General features: G+C 45.2%; 1 protein-coding gene across 3 annotated transcripts in view; it reads right to left on the reverse strand.

The window, feature by feature from the left end:
• The window catches only part of LOC110526365 (myotubularin-related protein 13), a 158413-nt gene that overhangs the window by 29907 nt on the left and 100820 nt on the right, over positions 1-27686 (reverse strand). For all 3 annotated transcript variants that reach the window (XM_036980722.2, XM_036980721.2, XM_036980720.2), the window contains exons 17-21: positions 11875-11943; positions 5160-5330; positions 4777-5051; positions 3515-3687; positions 2784-2857 (exon numbers count right to left, since the gene is read on the reverse strand). In XM_036980722.2, coding sequence (XP_036836617.2) covers positions 2784-2857; positions 3515-3687; positions 4777-5051; positions 5160-5330; positions 11875-11943 — 762 coding nt within the window. The remainder of the gene's footprint in view (positions 1-2783; positions 2858-3514; positions 3688-4776; positions 5052-5159; positions 5331-11874; positions 11944-27686) is intronic.

A 27686-nucleotide genomic window follows, 5' to 3' on the forward strand; every position in this document is an offset into this window, starting at 1 on the left:
ACACATCATTATCATGTCATAAAAGCAAAACATCAACATACAGTGTGTTGCACACACACTCATATTAGGTGTTATACACAGCTACCTACAGTCACTGATGCTTTACCAAGAAAAACAAAGCATGTGCTCCGTGGAGACTGATCCTCAGTAATACTCCAAGTCAATCATTTGGTCCTTAGGTACATGCAAGTCTTTACATTTATTTACGACTACAATGATCAATTTAGTTCATTTTGATATATGCATTGAGTGTAGTCTGCGCAACATATATTTAACACAACTCTTACCCAACACTACCACAATATATCGATTTACATGCTTCAAGAAATGCTGGAGGATCCAAAGCAAACCCCTCGTCAATGAGCACTGACAACTGCTGAACATCTGCTTTGAGGTGCTTCGTAGCAACCTGTAAATCCAAACTCCAGTCGGTTTCTCTTCAGCTCCCCAGCAGAGCCAGGTCTGAAGCTGGTCTAAAAATGCTCTGCCTCTCTAGCTCATCAAACTGCAGCCAAGTTGAGCACTCTAGTGTGAGGGGGCCTAGACAGTAAATGTCAGAAGGTCATGGTTCTGTGCAGTGTTCATATCTTCCATGGGGAACAGAATGGTGTCACTGGTCCCTCAGAGCACAGCCTTTACACACAGAGGGGGAGTGGGGGGGGGGGGGGTGATACATGGAACCTGAAGGGACATCCATGCTAAGGTCAAGCCAGTCCAGTGGCTGAGTTCTGGGCTAGTCTGGCCAAAAGATAAGAGGAACATGGTCCTGCTGATGTTGGATGGCTCAGGGCCAGTGTGTTAAAGGCCCCAACGGCTCCCCCAGCACCCCAATGAGGCTGCCAGCTGGAACTCTAAGTAATCACCCCTACACACAGACTAGACAACCCACCCAGCTCCGCCAGAGATATAAGCGCCAGCGATAGCAACTTATCACAGTGACCCTTTCACTGCTTGTAGCTTGGAGTGCCCAAGGTACACCAGTACGTCCAGCTCCCTTAACTGATTGTTTAATCCCGACAGACCCAACAGCGCTACCTCCTCCTCCCCTGAACCTTGGGCCAAAGCAGTAGCAGGTTCCACATAGAGGCTAGGACAGCTCCAACTCCAGTCATAAATCTCTGTGCTGATGGCCCACCAGGGTCATTCCTGCGCTTGTTTACAGAGTTCACAGGATTGAATGTGCTGCTGGCAGAAGAGCTGTGTGCAACGTGGTCTCAGCTATGAATGTCAGACAAGGCCCTGCCAGACAAACATACAAATCAATTACACTGGACCTGACTGGGCCCGCAGTGTCCTGGGAATGAGCCGACCAGGGGGAGAGACCTAATCAAGAGCTGGCAGTGTGATAAGGCGCACAACAGCATCACTGTAAGAACCCCAGTCTGATGGATGATGAGTGATGACCGCAACATTACTGGAATCATAGGCACTTCAGCTACAGAACACCACTTCAAGGAGAATAGAGGTTCCGACACCACTTCCAGGAGAATAGAGGTTACGACACCACTTCCAGGAGAATAGGGGTTCTGACACCACTTCCAGGAGAATAGAGGTTACGACACCACTTCCAGGAGAATAGAGGTTTCTGACACCACGTCCAGGAGAATAGAGGTTTCTGACACCACTTCCAGGAGAATAGAGGTTTCTGACACCACGTCCAGGAGAATAGAGGGCTCTGACACCACTTCCAGGAGAATAGAGGGCTCTGACACCACTTCCAGGAGAATAGAGGGTTCTGACACCACTTCCAGGAGAATAGAGGGTTCTGACACCACTTCCAGGAGAATAGAGGGTTCTGACACCACTTCCAGGAGAATAGGGGTTCTGACACCACTTCCAGGAGAATAGGGGTTCTGACACCACTTCCAGGAGAATAGGGGTTCTGACACCACTTCCAGGAGAATAGGGGTTCTGACACCACTTCCAGGAGAATAGGGGTTCTGACACCACTTCCAGGAGAATAGGGGTTCTGACACCACTTCCAGGAGAATAGGGGTTCTGACACCACTTCTTTATTAAAGGACATAGGTTTACTTCAAAAGGCACAACAAAATTACTCCACGAATGAGATTGATAACATTTTTATGACAGTTCACAGAGTTTCAAATGGTACTAATATTCATGATTGATAAACTACATTTCTATTCAGACAGACAGAGAACTCAGTGGCCCACTGCAGGGCAGCACCTACCTTCTGGATGGGTGGCCCACTGCAGGGCAGCACCTACCTTCTGGATGGGTGGCCCAGTGCAGGTCAGCACCTACCTTCTAGATGGGTGGCCTAGTGCAGGTCAGCACCTACCTTCTGAATGGGTGGCCCAGTGCAGGTCAGCACCTACCTTCTGAATGAGTGGCCCAGTGCAGGGCAGCACCTACCTTCTAGATGGGTGGCCCAGTGCAGGTCAGCACCTACCTTCTGAATGGGTGGCCCAGTGCAGGTCAGCACCTACCTTCTAGATGGGTGGCCCAGTGCAGGTCAGCACCTACCTTCTAGATGGGTGGCCCAGTGCAGGTCAGCACCTACCTTCTGAATGGGTGGCCCAGTGCAGGTCAGCACCTACCTTCTAGATGGGTGGCCCAGTGCAGGTCAGCACCTACCTTCTGAATGGGTGGCCCAGTGCAGGTCAGCACCTACCTTCTAGATGGGTGGCCCAGTGCAGGTCAGCACCTACCTTCTGAATGGGTGGCCCAGTGCAGGTCAGCACCTACCTTCTGAATGAGTGGCCCAGTGCAGGGCAGCACCTACCTTCTGAATGGGTGGCCCAGTGCAGGGCAGCACCTACCTTCTGAATGGGTGGCAGCCTCCTGCTCTCCCTGTGGACCGCCTCCAGAGTTTCCATCTGCATGGCCACGATGCCTGGGGTCAGAGGTCATGACCAGTTAGCACAACGTCATGCACACACAAAAACACATACACAAGTTACCCAACCCAGGTAAACATAAACACATGTTTGTACACCCCTAATTACAACCCCAGGAAGCCAATATTTACAGATTTGAAGGCCACCACCTACAGTGAACTACAAAAGTATTGGGATGATACAATGACTATGAGGTTAAAGTGCAGACTGTCAGCTTTAATTTGAGGGTATTTTCATCCTTATCAGGTGAACTGTTAAATCAAGTTTGTGACTACAAAGTTGTTGGATGCATTTGCTGTTTGTTTTGGTTCTGTTTCAGACGATCTTGTGCCCAATATAAATTGTAAATGATGTAGTGTCATTTTTGAGTTACTTTTATTGTAAATACGAATATAAATGTTTCTAAACACATTAATGTGGAGTCTACCATGATTACGGATAATCCTAAATCAATCGTAAATAATGATGAGTGAGAAAGTCAGACGCACAAATACAGGGTTAAGTGATAAAGCTGACAGAATTAGGACAGCGGGAGTTTGCTACTGAAGTCAGAGGTCACGGTGCTAGCTACAGCGCTCCGGGATAGAGGTGTATTTGGGTTTAATTGACGTTGTATTTGGTAGTGTTGAGGTTGACTGGGGGTCGTACGGTACCTGGGATCATGCTATGCAAACTCTTGATGTGGTCCTGGCTGACGCCACTCTCTGTGCACACCTTGTCAATGAAGCGGGCGATGAACCGTACCACAGAGTTGGCCACGTCGCTGTTCTCAGAGTCCTCAAAGCCACTCTCTGTGTCAAAGCTCTCCGCCACACTGCCTGCAATACTGCAAACACACATTTAGTCGGACTTTAGTCTTCATTAATGGCATGAGAATAGAACAGGCTGCAGAGTGGGATGCTTGAAGTTTTCCCAGAGATCCACATGACGATATAGTGCGTCTGAGGTCTGTGAGCATGGCAGTCTGGCGAGAGGTCAGCTGTGATGCCAGGACCGCTCACGCGGTCTCTTGGCCACTTTTCACATGGGACGGTGATGTAACGTCCAGCGGGGTTTACAAAACACACAGATGAGATCCAGAAGTCTCTCTGTGAGAAACAAAACAGGTCTGGGGCAAGAACCAAAATAGAGGAAATAACGACCAAATAAACAGTGCCATCGCGCGCCGCGCAGCGACCCCCCCCCCCCCCACTACTCATGAAACCAGCGGCAAAACAAGAACAAAAGGCTTCAACATTCTCCATGTAAACAATTCAAAGGGCCTAAAATCTCCAGTAATACGCTTCAGAGGGGACTAGCTAGGGGGCTACCGTGTAGCAGCAGTGCATACAGAAAGTGAAAGTGAGAGAAACTGGAGCTATGGCTTTGGCAGACCCTTCTCCATTTCTGAGAAAAGGCACACGTGCAGACTTTCTAAACTTGGTACACATCACATTACTCTTAGCACAGAGCACTGGAAATCCCAATCTGTGTTTCTTTTGGCTGAGTGGAGATCACCCCCACAGACAGGCTGAGTGTTAACCACCCTAGCAGAGCTGAGGCTGAAACTTTAGCAGGTGATAGGACAGCCAACAAGATGGACGTGGGAGTGGGCAGGATATGGCTGAGGAGGTGCTGTACACTGATCCATTTTAGAGGCGATCATGTACACGGTAACGTCATGTCCGCCCACACACTTATCGTCACCTTATTACAAAGTACAAAATACTCCCCAAGCAAGAGCGCCATCATCAAAGATAACAGCCTTACATTTGAGTTATTTTTCTGATCAAGCGCATTTCACTCGAGGGCCATGCGCTTCTTTGTGCTGTGCCAAAATAACTGTTGATATAGCTTTGGGGAATAGTTAGGTATCAGATTTAACTGACTGAATATCAGTGGGGTGCAGTGAGGCGCAACTAGCTGCTCTGCTCGCCTGTTGGTGACGATGCTGTTGCTGCCACTCTCCCAGTCAGCGACAGGGTTGGCTCTGAGCAGCTTGTTCTTGCTGGTGTCCAGGGGGACCAGCAGGTAGACCAGGAGGCTGGCGTAGTGGATGGCCTGGCTGAACACTGTGCTCTCCTCGTTCTTCACCAGCTCCTGCTGCTTCTCCTTGCTGAGGCAGGGCCAGGCGCGCAGCTGCTCCGCCGCCAGGTCCATGGCTGTGCGCTCCAAGGCGCTGGGGGCCGCCGGGGGCAGGGGACCTTGCTCCTGAGGGGAGAGAAAGATATGTGCTTGTTAAGTGCCATTCAGCAAACTGGGCTAAAAAAGGTGATAGCCAAATAATGGTTGTTTTTCTTTGAAACCTCTTTCGTTTACCTTTAACCTGGCAGTGATTCCTAGTTTGTCTTCAGGGGCAGTGAGGTACAGGGCTCGGATCTGGTTCTGGACCTCACTGTAGAACGTGGCCTCCCAGAACTGCTGATTGGTCCAAATGGGATGGTCCTGGACACAGGTGTAGGCAAACTGGCTCACACCAGCCGGCAATTTCTGCAGACACGAGGGAATATTCTGACAGTAAGAGGCTGAGGAGTAGACGCTTTCAACAGCTTACACTGAAGCGCTGACCAGCCAAACGTTCAGACCTGCTGACTGTCTGCTTTTGACTGAACGTACAAGAGAGTAGTTTGGGCTCAACATCTCACAACTCGTGAAACTAACTGGGCTGTGGTGAGCATAGCTTGTAAAGACGACCATTAAAACCTGGGTGGAAATAGGAAAATAATCCAAAGCTGCCAAAGGTTTCAAGTACAATCAATCATTTCTCGTGGGCTGTAAGTTTTCAACACATACAACACCACACCAAGAACGTCACTCTCCTGCTCTCTCTCTGGATGAGTACTAAAAACAGGGCCCTGCCGTTTTTCCACGGTATGAATAGTGAAGTGAAGCACCTGTTTGCCCCCAGCACCTAGAGAGAACATGCAGCTCTGCTAAAGCCATGAAGACGGTTCCTATGTCCCGATATAAACACATGAATGTTGGGCAACACCTATTAGTCCCGGACCCAAGAACACAGAGTGCCGACACGTAATACATTAACATCCTCACAACACCCCCACCTCTATGTTCCCCTCCTCCCCCCTGGCAGAGTCTGAAGGCCATGTGTCTTCCTTGAGAGACGCTCAAGCTTCTTATTAGATTAGCTTCTGATTTCTTCCTTCGGAGCCTGACCCAATACAACACGGCGCTGTTCATTATTGCTTTGGTTCTCCCTGAATGACCAGCGGCAGTGGGGCTACCGTAGTTACCAGAGGCTGCAGAACTAAAATGGCTACAGTCCCGGCAGCTTGCCGAGGCTTACCCGAGGGCAGGGGTTCGAGCACAGAGCCCTGGGGGAGTGAGAGAGTCGTGTGCGGAAGTTCAAAGGTGAGACTGGGGCTGGAAGTGATTCCAGTATACGTTGGCCTGTGTATCTCATCTCTCCTCTCCAGAGTGGTTTGAAGGCCGTTGGAGGGCAGCAGTAGACCGCCTGCTCGGCTCCCTCCCTGCTCAGGACAGCCCTACACCTTGAGTAGTATCCCTCTGATGTAAATGATAAATCCACTACTAAGCCTCCTCTCCAAACCACTGTCATAAAGACATACTTCACCTCCAAATGTACGCAGTCCGTCAGAGCGCAGCTTTATATCGTTAAGGAAGTATGGGGGATGACGCCAATGTCAAAGCTCGTACGGATAGTTTCATTTCCCCCGGGAACGTTTTATACACATTACAGTTTCACAGGAAGGCCGTGTCTTATGCTAGTATTCAGAAATTTACAGGGAGCAGGGAGAGCAGGGAGCTGGTCTAACAACCCTCTGTCGACAGAGACAAATCTGACACGGCCATAAGTGCTTTCAGGACAAACTGTGGCGCTAATAGACTTACAGATTACCTGATTGGATTAACGAGTCTAGACTAAATGTACAGTGTTAAAGGATGGAAATTAATGATTAATATGAAAAACAAGAACAGTAGACGCTTTAATGCAGCTGTTATTCTGGGGACCTGCACCAGAGAACAATATTTACAATATTAGTCATCATGCTCTCATGTCATATGGTGTGGGGGTCTTGCAGCACATTGAGTGGAGGTGTGTGTGTCCTCTCCTGTTAAACACACAGCCTGCTCAGTTGTCTGGAGGTCAGGTTGACCACGGCCGGTTGGCTCTCCCTGCTCTGATGGTAGAGGGGAATCAGGGTCTAGGCTGCAGTCAGAACCTACTACACAGTGCAGAGGGACAAGAGAAGACAGATGGAGGGATGGAGGTAGACAACCCTCAAAAGAGACCCATATGAACGCTCCACTTGCCAAATACAGAAGAGGAATGCAGGAAAACAAGCAGAGAGACAGACAGAGAGAGATAGACAGAGCCCAGAGAGAGCCCAGAGAGAGCACAGAGACAGAGAGAGCACAGAGACCGAAAAAGAGCTCAAGGTCTGGCTAGGGGATCCCAGGATGATGATGTTCGGGTTTATGACACTTCAATAATACAGTATTGCCCATATAGCTAGATAGACAGTGAGAGGGAGAGATACATATACAGAGAGACAGCTCAGGGTGTGTTCATCAGCTTTAAAAAGGGAGATACGATGTCTCATAGCTCTGATTGTTGATCTGTACTTATCTGGACACTGGAGGAAAAGTGCCGTGTTTGATCCGTGACCAGCCTTGGGCAACAAAATCGTGGCTGTAATGGCTGTTTTGGAGCAAATCACTTGGCGTCCAGGGGTATAAAAATAGACATTCCTTTAGAAGTCCTTTGTGACAGAGACACTGGGGAACGAAAATAACCCGACTTGGACCAATCAAGCTTTATAGATTTATTCCCCATTAATCCCTATTGTGTCATTGGAGTTATTTGCATTCTGTAGCACTGAAGATGTCGCCATCCAAACAATGTATTTACACAGATGTCCGAGTCAAACAAACAGAGGAGACATGTGGAAAAGCGTGGAATAAACAAGTCCATCATGCCGTAAGTATTCATGCGGGATGTACTGTTAACATAAATGGTCTACAATGCAGAGTAAACAGAGACGAGTCCAGCTCTAGACGTCTCACAGGGACACAAAGGTCACGACGTAACTCATCTGTTCTCTTCAGGACCAAACGTAAAACAGCTTGACAGCAAAAACCTTCCAATCTCTCCACGCATAAACTGGGGCAGAAATGATTTAAAGAGTCCAATGGTTTTCTGTGTTGAGTCCAGAATCATGTTTGGGCTGCTGCCGCGGTGCATCCAACTGAAATGAAACCTCAAAGAGCCAAGAGGTAGGCAGATCTCTACTCTCGGTCTACATTCAATTGCAAGAATAAAAACATGATAAACATGTGAGTTTATTAAAAAGGGCACAATAACACCGAATCAAACAGTGCTGACGCTTGTAGTAAAATGCGGTTTATCAGAAGTAGTATATTTCCTAGGAATTCAGAAACATTTATACAGAACAATTCAACAACCCGTGAGTGCTAACTGAGAATTGGCCTGTACAAAGGTTGCATGCAGTTTAGGTAAACTACTTACTGAGCCCAAGAGAGCACACGCCAACCCAGTTTAACCCAAAAGCTCATGTCAAACACAGTTCAACCGGTTGGCTGCATTATGATGACATCACCAGACATATAGCCCTCTAAAGTAAGTAACATATGTTGTTCCAAGAGTGGTTAGTTTCGCAGACCACACTGTGCAGCCTGCCAGACAGACAGACCGAGGGAAGGAAGGGGCAGAATATAGAATATAGGTCAATGAAAGGCGGCTCTTCAGTTTGAACATTTGCCTAAAACACAAACCAAAACACACACAATGTCTCTCGCACAAACACTCTGTGGGAGCGGGCACATTGCTGGGAAGCTTCCCACATTCTGTAGTGAGGAGAGGTTGGGCAGCAGCACTGTGGGCTGAAGACTGTTCCCTCCCCAGTGGACTGACTAGCCAGGCTACAGACTAGCCAGGCTAAAGCTAAGAGAAAGAAGACCACCGTGACAGGACAGTCCATATTCATCAGATTAAGTTGAGAAAAACCTCATAAGGCTTTCATGAATTGTCACTCTACCTTAAGACTTAGGGGATTTACTATAAATATTATACTGTAAAAGGGTCATTTTAATTTAGAGTGCGTTTCTGGGGGCAGCCTTCCGATGAGGGCATTGTAGTGATTGAAGACATTACATACTGTGGTGAAAAAACCCCGGATGTGAAGCCCTGACCAAATTTCTTCCAGACCCGATCCCCACTTCTCATTGTAGTTACTGCGGGCAGCAGAGGTTGACGGATTGAGAGGCTCTGTGGAAGATGTCAATGAGGAGTGATGGATAACAGTTACAGGTGAAGCAGCGGTTTTAATAGGAAAGGGCCTTAAGCCAACTGACCTCATTGAGAGGGGCTGAGGGAATGCAGAACTTCCCGATAAGGTGATTTATACTCCTGGGGGCTGAGCACGAGGACTGGCTGGAGTAAAAACAACAACGATACAGTAACCAGCAAGGCGGTTGTCGTCAATGGCACGTGCTACCGTACGGCATTGTGTTGATCCCGCCTTGCCACTGTAAGACGGTATAATATGTACAATTCACTATTTACACGGATGGAATTACACCTTTTAAGGAAAGCAATAAGCCTGCTCTTGTAAAGTCATCTACATGAGAAACTCAAAATAAGAACTTGTTTATAATGAAACTATGCAGCAAATCCACGAGGCAAGCCTGGGCTGTGGTTACGTAAAAGGTGTAAAAAAGTAGCCTAATCACTCAAAGCCCCTTGAGCACTGATTAACTACGTCTTTCCTTGGAGATTACAGACAGGTTGTGTGTGTGTGTGTGTGTGTGTGTGTGTGTGTGTGTGTGTGAATTCCGCTGTCCAAATGCCTTTCCGGGGATACCTCTGGCCCAGTTTGAACTACCATTGTATTACAGGTTCTCCCTACCCTGGCATGACCCACAGATCAGCTTCACCTTCTAGGAAACCTAAATGGGATCCACCGACAGCAGGTTGTCTTAACTTGAGGGCAGGGTGCTGTTGTAGTAAGGTTGGAGGGCTTAGCAGTTGAGTACTGAAGTTAGGAGGTTAGGAGTACTTGGACGCAGATGTGCAACATGTGCAACATGATGAATGAAATCAGAGCTAATCTTCCATGAAAAGGTACGCAAATAATCTTGACCATAAGACCCGCGTCAAAACCATTCCATGGCAAAGAAACAAACGGTTCTGGTTGAAATTCTCTCTTTTTTGGCTTTGTAACACAACACATGTACCACTGAAAGAATATTGGACATTTCATTTAGCTATTTTGTCAAATTTTTGTCACAATTGTCACCTGGATACAGAGAGCGTATACTCCTTCTGTTCCCTTTCTCTCAACCAACGATTCTACAAATGGTTCTCTCAGCAGTGTCCTACAGTTGACTGTCATGGTCCTCTACTACAGCGTGGCGTAAACCCAACACTCCACTGGCTCCTTCATCTGCTGCCAAGCATGCTTTGAACAGCCCCATAACAGTCAGTGTGGTACAGTCAAAGACTTTGGGGAAATGTGGCAGGATGGGGGGGAGGGGGGGGGGGGGGGGGGGTAGAGTAAAGCAGGCCAACAGACATTTTGCAAAAGCATGTAATTGACTATCGTGCGATGCTGAGATTATGCCGAGAATCTCTGTGGAACGTTGTGAACCATCACAAGGTGCTCTGTTTTTTGGGATTTGTTGTTTTTCCAGCTTTTTCATGGCGTTTTTTCATCACACAAGAGATTACACAATATGGACCGTGGTGGATTCCTGTGCTCTTGCCTTTCGCCATTTGCGTGACCACACGTTGGACTCTACAGTTAATGCCATTCCTTTGGAAATCTGAGAGAAATCTGTTGCGTTCTGGAGCTCACGATATCATTCCTTCTCATTCCTCCTATGCCAGAAACTGCTCCGTTGAGAATGAGATGCCTCTCAGGATTCGTGTCGCTTTCTGAAAACCTGGTGATAAAAGTCCTTTAATCAGATTGTATGGTTACGTAAAATGGGGAAATAGGAAAAGAAACGACAGAAAATCCAATGCGTTTGGGCAATGGCTTTCAGATGTCTTAATGAAGAGGCAGAAAGCTGGAGCATAGGGTCACAGTGTTGTGTTGACAACTTGACAGTCACAGAGAGACACTGTTACTCCGTTACAGCAACAAACCAAACTATGGACAATGTGGTGTAGTGGGCTCTGTGACCACTTTACTCAGGTTATGTACAGAGACAACTCTACTCTCACCCCCATTACATAGCAGGTCACACTGTACACCTGTATCAACAAACAGAGACAATTCCCTTGGTTTTCGTTAGATAATTGACTATATGTGTACATTTCCAATGCCACTGTGGTCTGATAGAATGGTTAACCTGGCTGTGAAACAGAGAGAGCAGGCTTATCACAGAGCGTTACATCAGCCTGTCCTGTAAAAACAATGAGAGTCATACAATGGCAGAGAGTGGGCGAGGTCTAAATTCTGTCTCTTACGGTCTGTACCCAATGCAGGGCAACAGCCCACAGTTGTGTCTGTCGCCGTGGCAACAGCAGAGCGGTGGGGACATATTTGTGGTGCGCGCCGCAGCAACCAAGTTTGATCACGGGAGGTTGGAAACCACAAACCACAGCGGCCCTCTGGGTACAGTTCTCACCCCCTTTATCCTAATGTGGCTCGTCTGAGACCAGCGGGACACTCCTCTGTCCCCTCCCCTGTCCCAGAGCTGCATGGTCAGAGGCCTGGGAAGTCTCTTGACCTGCCTGGAACACAGCTCCTGACATGAGGTCAGAGCATGCTGCATGCACCAGAGGCAACCTTCAGAACAGGACCAGCGCCAGGACAGCTGGGATATCACACCCCATCCCTTTTCTATTATTGCCCCCCGTTATAAATACCCTCCATTAGGACGGCCAGCTTGCGGTGAATGCCAGGCCGTCCTGCCCTTGATTGAGCAATATAATCAAAAGGACCTGCTGGCTGACTCTCTATCCGCTCTGTCTGTGTGAGAGAGGAGAAGAGCTCTGTGGAATGGAATCTCCCAGTCAGTCACTCACCCGGTAAAAGGCCGTCGTCAGGGGCAGCAGGGCGGAGGCGACCGTGTACTCTTCAGAGCTGGAGCAGTCCTGTGGGTCACACAACAGGGGAGAGGGGAGGTCAGGACACAGCATGATAATGTTACAGAAGCAGGTCGGGCCTCCAAGTACACCTGTTATATCACTATGGATCAATAAGGTCTGGGCAGCGCACCTCTCATAAAACACATTACGTACGAGCAAAACCTGATGTGATTTTTGCAAACAACTAATAATAATTGAAGGAATTGAATTTGTTGGTCATTTCATGTTGTGCATTCCTGCTCCAGATTACCTCCCAGAGTTTCCGGGATCAGCATCTACAATCGCATTGAATAAAACCATGAGATTTTGTTGCATAAAATCACAAATTGTCTTGGCTTTAAAATGCAACATCCATTAGTCAAGCACCATGATGATTCCCCCAAAAAACGGACATTACATTTTTTTTAACAGCTAGAGCGCAGCTGACAATTTTCTCCCATTTTTATACCACTCACAGAATGCATCTGTACTGGGGTCTATTTGAAATAAAATAAGTTGTATTCAATAGAGCATTAGAGATAAGCACGGCATTCCGGCAGATAGTACAATACATCCAGTAGAACTGGGGACTTAAGGGCCAAAATAAAATGGCTCATATTGAAAACAGAGAGACTGGATGGGAAAAGGAGAACATCTGAAAAGGACCCAATTCAGACCCAAAAGAGCTCCACACACAGGAAATTGGTACTTATCTCCATGAGCTTTGTTGGGATTTATTTGTTCAACTGGGAAAATGAGAATGGTCGCCGGAAACGTGATTTAAGTCCATGTCAAAACAGCAGAGCTGATCCTGATCTGGTGCTGTGTCTCATAACCCTCACAGGGACCCCAAGGGCAGGATACGTCGTAAATCACACACACACACACACACACATCTGCATTCACAACCCATCTTTCATACACATACAAACACACACTTCATAACCAAGCACGCATTCGACAAACTTTGCATTTTCACAAAGACTCACACCACCTCACACACACACGATCAGAGCCTCTCATTTTGGTAGGAGAGGGGGGGTAAAAGGATTGTGACAGGAATACTTGCCAATAGTGGAGATGGGGCCTTTTGAATAAATCCCCCATTCCCTCATACCTTCCCAAAAAACGGAGGAATGTACAGAGAGGAGACAAATGCAAAACACACGGTCTTCAGCTAAACATGAAAGCCTGGCCCCCCATGAACCGAGCGATATACTTTCTTGTTTTCCCCTTGCAGTTGGTTTTCAGTTTATTTTGGGTTGCGGTTGAACGCTCCAGTTTGGAGAGCCACCAAATCTTTGTTTACCGGCATCCCTGACAATGCCGCAGGTCACAGAGGTTCAAAGAACCCAGTGAAAACTCTCCAAATAACCCCAGGAGCAGAAGTGCAAGGGCAGAAAAATGGAAACATTTAACAGAGACGTCGTTATTCAGACAAAAAGACCACAAGGTCAGAGGAGCCAAGTCTGGGCTAACATTTCATAAAGCATCGTTCTAATTCATCTTTCCAAAACACTGTACTGTAACGCCTTGAGTCGAGCTTGTCAACATCAAAAGGCAGAAGCATTGATTCAGAGCATAAAGAAGTGTCATAAGACCAAGCTGTGCTCTGCTATCTCTAAAAAAAACAGACCCAGTGTACATGTTCATATGTCATTCTGGCACAATCCCGTTTACTTTAGGCAACCTCTGTATCATCTACAAACAGGGCCGCGCTGTAATCTGACAGAAGAGGGAAAGTGATGTTCTTCAAGTGCCAAGTTTAGGGAAGACATGGGGTCTTAGAAGCAGCTATCCAGGTTGGCAACATGATTTACTGTAGTTCAGAACTTCCTAGGTCAATAGGTCACAGCAAGCCATACTGAGAGTATAAAGACGCCAAACTACAGTGAGGCTGAATAACTGAAAGGCGCAAGGCGTGAGGGAGACCCCGATGCTGCTGATCTATGTAGGCTCTTCTGCATGTGCTTGAAGTTATCCCTGGTTCACCAGCAGCACAAATGCCTGTTTACATTGAGACAGGAATGCTGCTGTTTATAATTCGGGACACTGCAGTCGCCGCAGAGCCCAGCGCATACGAGCACATGCAAGTGTGCAGGGGTGGGGCGCGCGTGTATAAAATGTATGTGCTTAAGCGCATCTGTGTACAGAAGGGTGAGGAGAGCAACGTGCTCCCCTGCAGCTCCGCTTAGGAAGGAGGAAACCATCTCCCCTCTTTTCTCCGTCTCTTTCATTCTCTCTCAAGGCTGTGGTTCACGGATGACTCATGATGTTTTGCCCCTGATAAACACGTAGGCCTATACTCAGCAAACAAAGACCCTGGACCGGCACGTTTAACATGGCCCCATGACAGGAAGTGAGCAGAGAGCAGCTTCCTGCAGACTCCAGACACCTCTCCCTCAGCACTTTCCAGGAACCATCCGACAGACAGGCATTTAAAAGCATAGAAGGGGAGCTGGAGGAGGCTTTTATGAGGCTGCTGTGCTGTGGTATTATTCATACTCACTGGGTCAGAAACCATAGAGCATGAGCCATACTCACTCATAAGCTGACTCATTGACAAACAAGCACAATACTGAGCACAGCCGTGCACACAGACACATTTACTACAAACTTTGGTACACTAATCAAATTGAATGTCAGAAGCATGGAATAAAATCACTTCACTTCCTGGCCTGTACGGTGTTCCCTGGCTATGTTAACCTGGTCCTGCTGGCTGACATCCAAGGGGAATGGCTTTATCTGTACATGATAACGATGCTCGTGAGAACTTCCCAGTGCAGTCGTTATGTTAGCCTGTCCAACCAGTCCAGAGACATGACCGATCTACAACCAAGCAGAGCAGAGTGAGAGCTTTTCACAGCAAGAACCCACTCCTCTTCTCACAGAGGATATTAAAGGGAGAGCAGGAGAAGTGGGGGACTCTAAATTAAACCTTAACCAAGTTACTGTTCAGGTCCTGGAGGGAGATAGGCTGGAGACCCTGTGTGAGAGTCAAACACACAGCAGTACATCCTAGTAGAGAGGAGGGAGAAGATTCCCATTCATGCAATATCATGTGATGTTGTGGACACTGCTCTCTTTAGCAAAGCAAAGCCATGAGTGCAAAATATCTCTAAAACCGAATAATCTGCTCAATGCTAAACCATGATTGAGGAGACTAAACTGCTGGGTGTAACCCTGGATAGCAAGCTATCATTGTCAAAACATATAGGCTCAATGGTTATTCAAATGGGAAGGGCTCTGTCCATGATAGGGCAATGCTCTGCCTTCTTGGCATCTCAGTCGACCAGACGGGTCTTACAGGCTCTAGTTGTCGCACCTGGACTACAGCCCAGCTGTGTGGTCATGTACTGCAAAGAGGGAGTGGCTTGCAAAAGTATTCACCCCCTGGCATTTTTCCTATTTTATTGCCTAACAACCTGGAATTAAAATATATTTTTTTGTGGTTTGTATCATTTGATTTACACAACATGCATACCACTTTGAAGATGCAAAATATTTTTGATGTGAAACAAACAAGAAATAAGACCAACAAAATTAAAAAACTTGAGCGCACATAACTATTCACCCCCCTAAAGTCAATACTTTGTAGAGCCACCTTTTTCAGAAAATACAGCTGCAATCTCTTGGGGTATGTCTATGAGCTTGGCACATCTAGCCATTGGGATTTTTGCCCATTCTTCAAGGCAAAACATTTCCAGCTCCTTCAAGTTGGATGGGTTCCGCTGGTGTACTGCAATCTTTAAGTCATACCTCAGATTCTCAATTGCATTGAGGTTGGGCTTTGACTAGGCCATTCCAAGACATTTAAATGTTTCCCCTTAAACCACTCAAGTGTTGCTTTAGCAGTATGCTTAGGGTCATTGTCCTGCTGGAAGGTGAACCTCAAACCTCAGAGTCTCAAATCTCTGGAAGATGAAACAGGCTTCCCTCAAGAATTTCCCTGTATTTAGCGCCATCCATCATTCCTTCAATTATGACCAGTTCCCAGTCCCTGCCGATGAAAAACATCCCCCCCATTATGATGCTGCCACCACCATGCTTTACTGGGAGGATGGTATTCTCGGGGTGATGTGTCAGACATAGCGCTTTTCTTGATGTCCAAAAAGCTAAATTTGAGTCTCATCTGACCAGAGTACCTTCTTCCATATGTTTGGAGAGTCTCGCACATGCCTTTTGTCGAACACCAAACGTGTTTGCTTATTTTTTTCTTTAAGTAATGGCTCTTTATGGCCACTCTTCCGTAAAGCCCAGCTCTGTGGAGTGTACGCCTTAAAGTAGTCCTATGGACATATACTCCAATCTCCGCTGTAGAGCTCCTTCAGCGTTATCTTTGGTCTCTTTGTTTAATGCCCTCCTTGCCTGGTCCGTGAGTTTTGGTGTTCGGCCCTCTCTTGGCAGGTTTGTTATGGTGCCATATTCTTTCATTTTTTTAATAATGGATTTAAAAGTGGGATGTTCAAAGTTAGATATTTTTTTTATAACCCAACCCTGATCTGTACTTCTCCACAACTCTGTCCCTGACCAGTTTGGAGAGCTTCTTGGTCTTCATGGTGCCACTTGCTTGGTGGTGCCCCTTACTTGGTCGTGTTGCAGACTCTGGGGCATTTCAGAACAAGTGTATATATACACTGAGAGCATGTGACAGATCATGTGACACTTAAAGTCCACCTGTGTGCAATCTAACCCATTATGTGACTTCTGAAGGTAATTGGTTGCACCAGATCTTATTTTGGGGCTTCATAGCAAAGGGGTTGAATACATACAGTGCCTTGCGAAAGTATTCGGCCCACTTGAACTTTGCGACCTTTTGCCACATTTCAGGCTTCAAACATAAAGATATAAAACTGTATTTTTTTGTGAAGAATCAACAACAAGTGGGACACAATCATGAAGTGGAACAACATTTATTGGATATTTCAAACTTTTTTAACAAATCAAAAACTGAAAAATTGGGCGTGCAAAATTATTCAGCCCCCTTAAGTTAATACTTTGTAGCGCCACCTTTTGCTGCGATTACAGCTGTAAGTCGCTTGGGGTATGTCTCTATCAGTTTTGCACATCGAGAGACTGACATTTTTTCCCATTCCTCCTTGCAAAACAGCTCGAGCTCAGTGAGGTTGGATGGAGAGCATTTGTGAACAGCAGTTTTCAGTTCTTTCCACAGATTCTCGATTGGATTCAGGTCTGGACTTTGACTTGGCCATTCTAACACCTGGATATGTTTATTTTTGAACCATTCCATTGTAGATTTTGCTTTATGTTTTGGATCATTGTCTTGTTGGAAGACAAATCTCCGTCCCAGTCTCAGGTCTTTTGCAGACTCCATCAGGTTTTCTTCCAGAATGGTCCTGTATTTGGCTCCATCCATCTTCCCATCAATTTTAACCATCTTCCCTGTCCCTGCTGAAGAAAAGCAGGCCCAAACCATGATGCTGCCACCACCATGTTTGACAGTGGGGATGGTGTGTTCAGCTGTGTTGCTTTTACGCCAAACATAACGTTTTGCATTGTTGCCAAAAAGTTCAATTTTGGTTTCATCTGACCAGAGCACCTTCTTCCACATGTTTGGTGTGTCTCCCAGGTGGCTTGTGGCAAAATTTAAACAACACTTTTTATGGATATCTTTAAGAAATGGCTTTCTTCTTGCCACTCTTCCATAAAGGCCAGATTTGTGCAATATACGACTGATTGTTGTCCTATGGACAGAGTCTCCCACCTCAGCTGTAGATCTCTGCAGTTCATCCAGAGTGATCATGGGCCTCTTGGCTGCATCTCTTATCAGTCTTCTTCTTGTATGAGCTGAAAGTTTAGAGGGACGGCCAGGTCTTGGTAGATTTGCAGTGGTCTGATACTCCTTCCATTTCAATATTATCGCTTGCACAGTGCTCCTTGGGATGTTTAAAGCTTGGGAAATCTTTTTGTATCCAAATCCGGCTTTAAACTTCTTCACAACAGTATCTCGGACCTGCCTGGTGTGTTCCTTGTTCTTCATGATGCTCTCTGCGCTTTTAACGGACCTCTGAGACTATTACAGTGCAGGTGCATTTATACGGCGACTTGATTACACACAGGTGGATTGTATTTATCATCATTAGTCATTTAGGTCAACATTGGATCATTCAGAGATCCTCACTGAACTTCTGGAGAGAGTTTGCTGCACTGAAAGTAAAGGGGCTGAATATTTTTGCACGCCCAATTTTTCAGTTTTTGATTTGTTAAAAAAGTTTGAAATATCCAATAAATGTCGTTCCACTTCGTGATTGTGTCCCACTTGTTGTTGATTCTTCACAAAAAAAGACAGTTTTATATCTTTATGTTTGAAGCCTGAAATGTGGCAAAAGGTCGCAAAGTTCAAGGGGGCCGAATACTTTCGCAAGGCACTGTATGCACGCACCACTTTTAGAAAAAAAAAATGTATTTAGAATTTTTTTGAATTTGGACTATTTTGTGTATGTCCATAACATGAAATACAAATAAAAATCAATTTAAATTACCGATTGTAATGCAACAAAATAGGAAAAACGACAAGGGGGATGAATACTTTTGCAAGGCACTGTAAATTTCAGTTGGCACTTAGATGTACATGGAGAGAAAGTGTCAGTAACGTGTGTCAATCTCGCCTGGCTCAAAGCTGAGGAGAGATTGACTGCATCACTGTTGGTCTTTGTGCGAGGTATTGATGTGTTGAAGGTACTGAACTGTCTGTTCAAGCAGTTGGCACACTGTTCGGACATATTATATAGAGCCATGACTACTTTACAGTTGGCACTATGCGTTGGGGCAGGTAGCGTTCTCCTGGCATCCGCCGAACCTAGATTTGTCCGTCAAACTGCCAGATGGTGAAGCGTGATTCATCACTCCATAGAACGCATCCAATGGCATTGCGCATGGTGACCTTAGGCTTGTGTGTGGCTGCTAGGCCATGGAAACCCATTTCATGAAGCTGACATTGCTTTCAGAGGCAGTTTGGAACTCATTAGTGAGTGTTGGAACCGGACAGACAATTTCTACACGCTACACATTTCAGCAGTCGGTGGTCCGGTTCTGTGAGCTTGTGTGGCCTACCACTTCATGGCTGAGCCGTTGTTGCTCCTAGACGTTTCCACTTCACAATAACAGCACTTACAGTTGACAGGGGCAAATCTAAAAGGGCAGAAATTTGACAAACTGAACATGCCATGTTGAAAATCTATGAGCTCCTCAGTACAAGCCATTCTACTACCAATGTTTACTATGGAGATTGCATGGCTGTGTGCTCAATTTTGCACACCTGTCAGCAACAGGTGTAGATGAAATAGCCAAAGCCACTAATTTGAAAGGCTGTCCACATACTTTAGTATAAATAATGCGTGTAGGCTATGTGTGGCATTTTAAATGTATGTAGTTTAGTCCTTGACTAATAATGTTCTGTACTATGTATTATGTCATGTTTCATGTGGACACCAGGAAGAGTAGCTGTTGCTTTTGATCCAAACCAAATGGGGAGAGCGCAAGCAGGTTCCCTGACTCTCACACCCTAGTCTGAATGGGGTTGTAGCCAAGGTTCCCTCCATTGTGCACTGAGCAAATTTCAGGTCTGCTGAGCACAAACTTGGAAGTTGTGAAAATTCTATGCAACACTGAGGCTGTACACACTTTAAGTTACAGTTTTAACAGTGGCCAAGTAGGCTACTGTGGCTACTTGATCATAATGTAGGCCTACCAGAGTGGTCTACTATCAAAAACAATGGAGAAAAACACATCCAATAACATTTTAACATGGAAATAGCTGTTCTATCATTCAGCCTACAGTAGCAGCCAATGTGTGGTGTTCAATGCCTACATTCCATTAAGCTTGGCATTAACCTGTTAATTCACTTGTCCTTCCGACGAGGTGACTTACATTTAAAAATAAATACAAATATTTAATCTTTAACTAGGCAAGTTAGTTAAGAACAAATTATTATTTACAATGACGGCCTACACAGGCCAAACCCGGACGATGCTGGGTCATTTGTGCGTCGCCCTAGGGGACTCCCAATCACGGCCGGTTGTGAATTCGAACGAGGTTGTCTGTAGTGACGCCTCAAGCACTGAGATGCAGTGCCTTAGACTGCTGCGCCACAACAAAATGTTGTGTTTGATGTAAGAAACCACTTTACAAAATAAAATGAATTATTACAGAGAATCAGACAAATTATGCTACCTTCTGCCTATTGGCTACTTAAGTTTATTCAAGACTGTCACAAAATACAACACTGCTCCTTTAAGATTTAACATCTCTTTACCTGACTCGCTTTTCAAAGATGTCTAGAAATGCACACCTTTTGTTCTCTTGTTGGAAGCAATCACTCCCCCATCGTTGACTACAACCGAGCTATAACTGGGATAATAACTCCCTAACGAGCAAAGAAAATGAAGAAATATGCACACGTGGCTACATGCAGCTCTCACTTTGATCTCAAAACAAGCGCGCATCTAGTGACCGCTCGCATCTAGTGACCGCTCGCATCTAGTGACCGCTCGCATCTAGTGACCGCTCATACTGTAATCTAAACACAGTCCAGTTCAAAGTGAATGTTCAATATGAAAATTTAATTTTTTATTTCACCTTTATTTAACCAGGTAGACCAGTTGAGAACAAGTTCTCATTTACAACTGCAACCTGGCCAAGATAAGGCAAAGCAGTGCGACAAAAACAACAGTTACACATAGGATAAACAAATGTACAGTCAATAACACAATAGAAAAATCTGTATATGGTGTGTTTAAATGAAGTAAGGAGGAAAGGCAATAAATAGGCCATAGTGGCGAAGTAATTACAATTTAGTAATTTACACTGGAGTGATATACAGTTGAAGTCAGAAGTTCACAATTTCGGTGGGTCAGAAGTTTACATACATTAAGTTGACTGTGCCTCTTTGCTTGACATCGTGGGATTTTTTTTATTTTTTTTTAATTAAAAAAAAAAAAATCAGCCAAGACCTCAGATTTTTTTTGTTGTAAACCTCCACAAGTCTGGTTCATCCTTGGGAGCAATTTCCAAACGCCTGAAGGTACCACAGTCAACACCATGCAACACCATGGGACCACGTAGCCATCATACCGCAAAGGAAAGAGAAGGCGTTCTCCTAGAGATTAATTTACTTTGGTGCGAAAAGTGCAAATCAATCCCAGAACAATAGCAAAGGACATTGTGAAGATGCTGGAGGAAACAGGTACAAAAGTTTCCATTTCCACAGTAAACAAGTCCTATATTGGCATAACCTGAAAGGCCGCTCAACAAGGAAGAAGCCACTGCTCCAAAACCGTCATAAAAAAATCCAGACTACGGTTTGCAACTGCACATGGGGACAAAGAGCGTACTTTTTGGAGAAATGTCCCCTGGTCTGATGAAACAAAAATATAATAGTTTCCCCATAATGACCATCCTTATGTTTGGAGGAAAACGGGGAGCTTGCAAGCAGAAGAACACCATCCCAACCGTGAAGCACGGGGTGGCAGCATCATGTTGTGGGGGTGCTTCGCTGCAGGAGGGACTGGTGCACTTCACAAAATAGATGGCATCTTGAGGAGAGAAATTATGTGGATATATTAAATCAACATCTCAAGGCATCAGTCAGGAAGTTAAAGCTTGGTCGCAAATGGGTCTTCCATATAGACTATGACTCCAAGCACAAGGGGACAACGAACTCAAGGTATTGGAGTACATCACAAAGCCCTGACCTCAAACCTATAGACAATTTGTGGGCACAACTGAAAAAGCATGTGAGAGCAAGGAGACCTACAAACCTGACTCAGTTACACCAGCTCTGTCAGGAGGAATTCACCCAACTTATTGTGGGAAGCTTGTGGAAGGCTACCCAAAATGTTTGACCCAAGTAAAAACAATTTAAAGGCAATGCTACCAAATACTAATTCAGTGTATGTAAACTTCTGACCCACTGGGAATGTGATGAAAGAAATACAAGCTGAAATAAATCCTTCTCTCTGCTATTATTCTGACATTTCACATTCTTAAAATAAAGTGGTGATCCTAACAGACCTAACTGACAGGGAATTAAATGTCAGGAATTGTGAAAAACTAAGTTTAAATGTACTTGGCTAAGGTGTATGTAAACTTCAGACTTCAACTGTACGTGCAGATGAGGATGTGCAAGAAGAAATATTAGTGTGCAAAAGAGCAGAAAAACAAAGACAAATATGGGGATGAGGTAGATAGTTTGTTGGATGGGCTATTTATAGGTGGGCTGTGTACAGCTGCAGCGATCGGTGAGCTGCTCTGACAGCTGACGCTTAAAGTTAGTTAGGGAGATATAAGTCTACAACTTCAGTGATTTTTGCAATTCGTTCCAGTCATTGGCAGCAGAGAACTGGAAGGAAAGGCAGCCAAAGGAGGATTTGGCTTTGAGGATGACCAGTAGTGAAATATACCTGCTGGAGCGCATGCTACAGGTGATTGTTGCTATGGTGACCAGTGAGCTGAGAAGGCAGAGCTTTACCTAGCAAAGACTTATAGATGACCTGGAACCAGTGGGTTTGGCGACGAATATGTAGCGAGGACCAGCCAACGAGAGCATACAAGTTGCAGTGGTGGGTAATATATGGGGCTTTGACAAAACGGATGGCACTGTGATAGACTGCATCCAATTTGCTGAGAAGAGTGTTGGAGGCTATTTTGTAAATGACATCGCCGAAGTCAAGGATCGATAAGATACTCAGATTTACAAGGGTAAGTTTGGCAGCATGAGTGAAGTAGGCTTTGTTGCGAAATAGGAACCTAATTTTAGATTTAATTTTGGATTGGAGATGCTTAATGCGAGTCTGGAAGGAGAGTTTACAGTCTAGCCAGACACCTAGGCATTTATAGTTTTCCACATATTCTATGTCAAAACCATCCAGAGTAGTGATGCTAGTCGGCCAGACGGGTGTGGGCAAAGATCGGTGAAGAGCATGCATTTTGTTTTATTAACATTTAAGAGCAGTTGGAGGCCATGGAAGGAGTGTTGTACGGCGTCCAAGCTCATTTGGAGTTTTTTTTTGCATATAGACCTACTGCAGCTCTGACTGGTTATGGTTCACCAGTCTGTGTAGAATATGGGCCCGAGTCATGCCTGTCAATGCAATAGAATCCTACTCCAATGCACTCTGCCTACAAGAAAATATATTGCACAGTTCATTTTGCATACTAAATCTTGCATTGTTTGTTTCGTTTCAGTATATTACATTGAAAGTGACTAACATTGCATTGATTCGATCACAATTGCCGCAGTAGAGCGAAACGTTGATAGTGTTAACTAAATGGGAAACTGTAGAAAGTTGAATGACGTTCAATCTCGTGCTTCGCTGTGCGGGTTTATATTTCTTCTGCACGGAAGGCCGTTGTGAGCTGTGCGCCCTCAGCTTTGACAGAACATTGGTTATGGCCCACCTGGCCAATAGCATCACAGCATCGGTCAGCCTAGAGTACATCTGAACATATACTAATCTAGAATGGATGGACCTACAACTTTTCTCCTACGCCCAACAACCCCCAGCAGGTGAAGGAGCACATGTGTGAATGACATTCTGACAGCGTTTTGTGAGTACTGTCTTGGGGCCCATAATTCTCTCTGATAGGAAATGGTTGAGATGCCAGGATACATTTTTACCCCTTTTTCCACAGCAGGGCTCTGCTCGCCTGGCCTTGCCTTGTGCAATGTCCACTTTCAAACCTGCAACAGCTTGGAGGGGGAGAGAGGGAGAATAGGTGCTCTGCACAGCGGCTGCACGCACACAAAAGCAAATAGGCTCCCTATTTGTGCAAATACTCCAATTAAGGTCAGTCATGTCTTTGAGTCATGTGGCTGTCAAGTAGGAGATATGACTTAAAACAGCTGCAGAATGTTTACCACATACACAGATAAGATGCGTCCAGCACAGATATCACTGGCATCCACTTGGACAGTTTAGTCAGCATCTTACTGTAACTGTTGAGGTCAAAGCACTTGAGGAATGGACAACTAATGTGTTTGGTCAGAGATCATTGGTTTTCAAAGAAGTTGTGTAAAATGTGGGTTGAGGCATGACAGGAACAAGAAGTAGTAACACTGCATGGTCTTCATCTGATACCTCTGGCTCAATCAGCCAATCACATCACTCACACCACACAGACAGACCTGCAGGCCTCAAACGCACTGGCAGAGCATCTTATCTCATTAAAATAACAATTGACTCAGAATGACAGTAAGGTAAATATTTACTTTGAATACTTCAAATACTTGCAATAAATGAAAAAAAAATGGGGTACGGTATGTAAACAAACCTTGAAGCATTTAATGAGAGCAGGGAAAATGCGTCACTAACAGTCAGTCTCCGCAGACACAGGTTCACTGTCTCTCCTGTAGGGACAAACATGGGCATGTTCTGCACCAGGGAATGACATTTCCTCAGAATTGTTTTTTTCTTCAGAATTCTGAAAAAAACACAGAAATTACTATAAAGTCCAGTCTTGAAGGCTCACTTGGTCCTCCATGGACTTACAAGTACTTGAGGTGACTATTGTTGTGCCTTGAGTGCACTGCTTCAGGAAAGTGTGGAGTTGAGGACAGCCAAGCTGGGGCTCAGTGACTGTACACAGACATCCACTGAGTTACAGTACAGCCTGATTTAACTTGTTATGGCTGCAGGGGCAGTATTGAGTAGCTTGGATGAAAGGTGCCCAGAGTCAACAGCCTGCTCCTCAGTCCCAGTTGCTAATATATGCATATTATTATTAGTATTGGATCGAAAACACACTGAAGTTTCTAAAACTGTTTGAATGATGTCTGTGAGTATATGGATGAAGTTGCACTTCCTAGGGCTTCTACTAGATGTCAACCATCTTTAGAAACTTGAATGAAGCTTTTACTGTGTAGTTGGGCTGAATGGGAGCTGAATGAGCCAGGTGTCTGGCAGAGGCAAGGGCTGGTCACGCGCAATTCACATGATAGCGTTCCATGGCTTCTCTACACACAAAGGAATTCTCCGGTTGGAACTTTATTGAAGATTTATGATGACACCCTAAAGATTGATTCTATACTTAGTTGGACAAGTTTCTCTGACCTGTAATATAACTTTTTTAAGTTTTCGTCCGACGTTCGGATGGACCTGCACGAGCGTTTGGATTTGTGTACTAAACGCGCTAACAAAAGTAGCTACTTGGACATAAATAAGGGACATTATCGAAAAAAATCAAGCATTTACTGTGGAACTAGGATTCCTGGGAGTGCATTCTGATGAAGATCATCAAAGGTAAGGGAATATTTATAAAGTGATTTCAGATTTCTGTTGACTCCAACATGGAGGATAATTTTATTTTCTGAGCTCTGTCTCAGATTATTGCGTGGTTTGCTTTTTCCGTAAAGTTTGTTTGAAATCTGACACAGTGGTTGCATTAAGGAGGGGTATATCTATAATTCCATGTGTATAACTTGTATTTTCATCTACATTTATGATGAGTATTTCTGTTGAATTAATGTGGCTATGCAAAATCACTGGATGTTTTTGGAACTAGTGAACGTATGCGCCAATGTAAACTCTATTTTTTTTATATAAATATGAACTTTATCAAACAAAACATACATGTATTGTGTAAAATGAAGTCCTATGAGTGTCATCTGATGAAGATGTAATTCATTGAAGATGTAAGTAATTAATTGTATCTCTATTTGTGCTTTTTGTGACTCCTCTCTTTGGCTGGAAAGATGGCTGGGTTTTTCTGTGAGTTGGTTGTCACCTAACATAATCATTTGTGGTGCTTTCGCTGTAAAGCCTATTTGAAATTGGACACTGTGGTGGGATTAACAACAAGATGACCTTTAAATTGTATGAGATACATGTATGTTTGAGGAATTTTAAATTATGTGATTTCTGTTGTTTTGAATTTGGCGCGCTGCACTTTCATTGGCTGTTGTCATATCATCCCGTTAACGGGATTGCAGCCCTAAGAAGTTTTAAAGAACTACTCTGAGTGATTAGATCCCACACCTACTTCCATTAGAAAGGACTATCCCCTCTCTCACCTGGTTGTCTGTCAGTAAGCAGAAACGTATCGTACTGTATAAACACACTGCTTTGACTCATACTGTAGTACAGAGGAACTCAGCAGAACAAACACCGCTCCCTGTGGACGAGTGCCCCTTCAAAACAGTTTGAAGCGCTAACGCTAACCTAACAGTCAACAGAGCCAGGGCAACACAGGGGGCGGCAGGTAGCCTAGCCTAAGAGTGTTCGGCCAGTAACCGAAAAGTTGTTGGTTCAAATCAGGTGGAAAAATCTGCCGTTCTGTCCTTTAACAAGGCAGTTAACCCCCAACAACAGCAGCTCCCTGGGTGCCGATGACGTGGACGTCAATTAAGGCAGCCCCCCGCATCTCTCTGATTCAGAGAGAGGTTGGGTTAAATGCAGAAGACATTGACTAGGTATCACCTTTCCTAGAACGCACCCCTACGATTAGCCCCAAACTGACATGTTACATGTGGCCCATAAACTTTTGATTGGCCTCAGAATGATGATATCATCAGGAATGTGAGATGTTTTTAGATAGAAACACACATGCCTCCCATCTCGTTCTAATGAGGCATCATTCTGTCACTGTACAGAGACTGTGGTGCATAGCACACTGTAGAGGTCACACTAGCTTTGTGGGGTGTTGAGGGATCACACACACAATCTCTGGCATCAGTGCAATCTGTGATATATCTCCAAGGGCTTTTTGACAGGGGAGGGTGTTGAGAGGAGAGGGGTGAAAGTGAAATACGAGAGTAATTACTGCCGAGGCAATCTGCTATTTCTGTTCCTATTACAGCCCATCAGAGACAAATCCATGGACCTGGGCTACGGACCAGGACACAGAATCAGGACCAAATAACTGCAGAATGGATGGACCTCTGGCCTGTTGTTGCCTTAGTGAAAATATAGGGGAGAAATAACAATACAGTATTACACCGTAAAGCTAAATGAAATTATAGAGAAATGCTTGCTATGTTTTAGCTAACCTTTTGGCAAGGAAACCCTCGCTCCATTGTAAATACCAGCTCCATGAGTAAAATTGTTGCTTATTTTGTTTTGCGAGGCAAAGCAGAGATTAAATCAAAATAAGACAGGAATGTCTGGTGAAATGAGAACCCTGAAGGTTTGGAGATAATATACACACTGGACTCTATCCATCTACCTTAAAGGGTGAAGTCACAACATTAGGTCACCAGTAGTGCAGTACTATGCTGGACAGGCAGTTCCTCTCAGATGCACTGGGGATGTTTTGGTGTGGAGATGTCCATCTCTAATGGTGGACTCTATCTGCAAGTCTCCATCTGATGTTTGGGTTTGAATAGTGGTTGTTGAGGAGAGACAAGGGCCCCGGACTGATGCTGATCCGAGTCTTCGTGCCACAGCCAGACAGAACCCCTCTGCTCCCCTCTCTCCAGTCCGTCACCCTCTCCCTCTCCTGACATGTTCCATGCTGTATTATGGGAAACCCTGCCAAGTGCCCCCTGGACCAAACACGGTACTAGAGAGACAGTCTGTATAAATCCACACGAAGTCACTCCGCTGCACTTGGCTCTAAATAACAATCCTCTGGTCCAGGGTGCACACACTCACACGTGGTTGTTATCCTGACTAATCAACTCTGAAGGTTGGTATTGAATGCATCTCACATGCTTCGTTTTATAGCATCTGCCTAGGGATTCAGTATTCCCAATGCAATGTCACTGAAAATGCTCATGTCCAGTTTGAGGGGGGAATTATTTATCTGCAGAAAT

The sequence above is a fragment of the Oncorhynchus mykiss genome, chromosome 6 (genome assembly GCF_057628025.1).
Source record: "Oncorhynchus mykiss isolate SJ-2025 chromosome 6, ASM5762802v1, whole genome shotgun sequence".
Taxonomy (NCBI): Eukaryota; Metazoa; Chordata; class Actinopteri; order Salmoniformes; family Salmonidae; genus Oncorhynchus; species Oncorhynchus mykiss.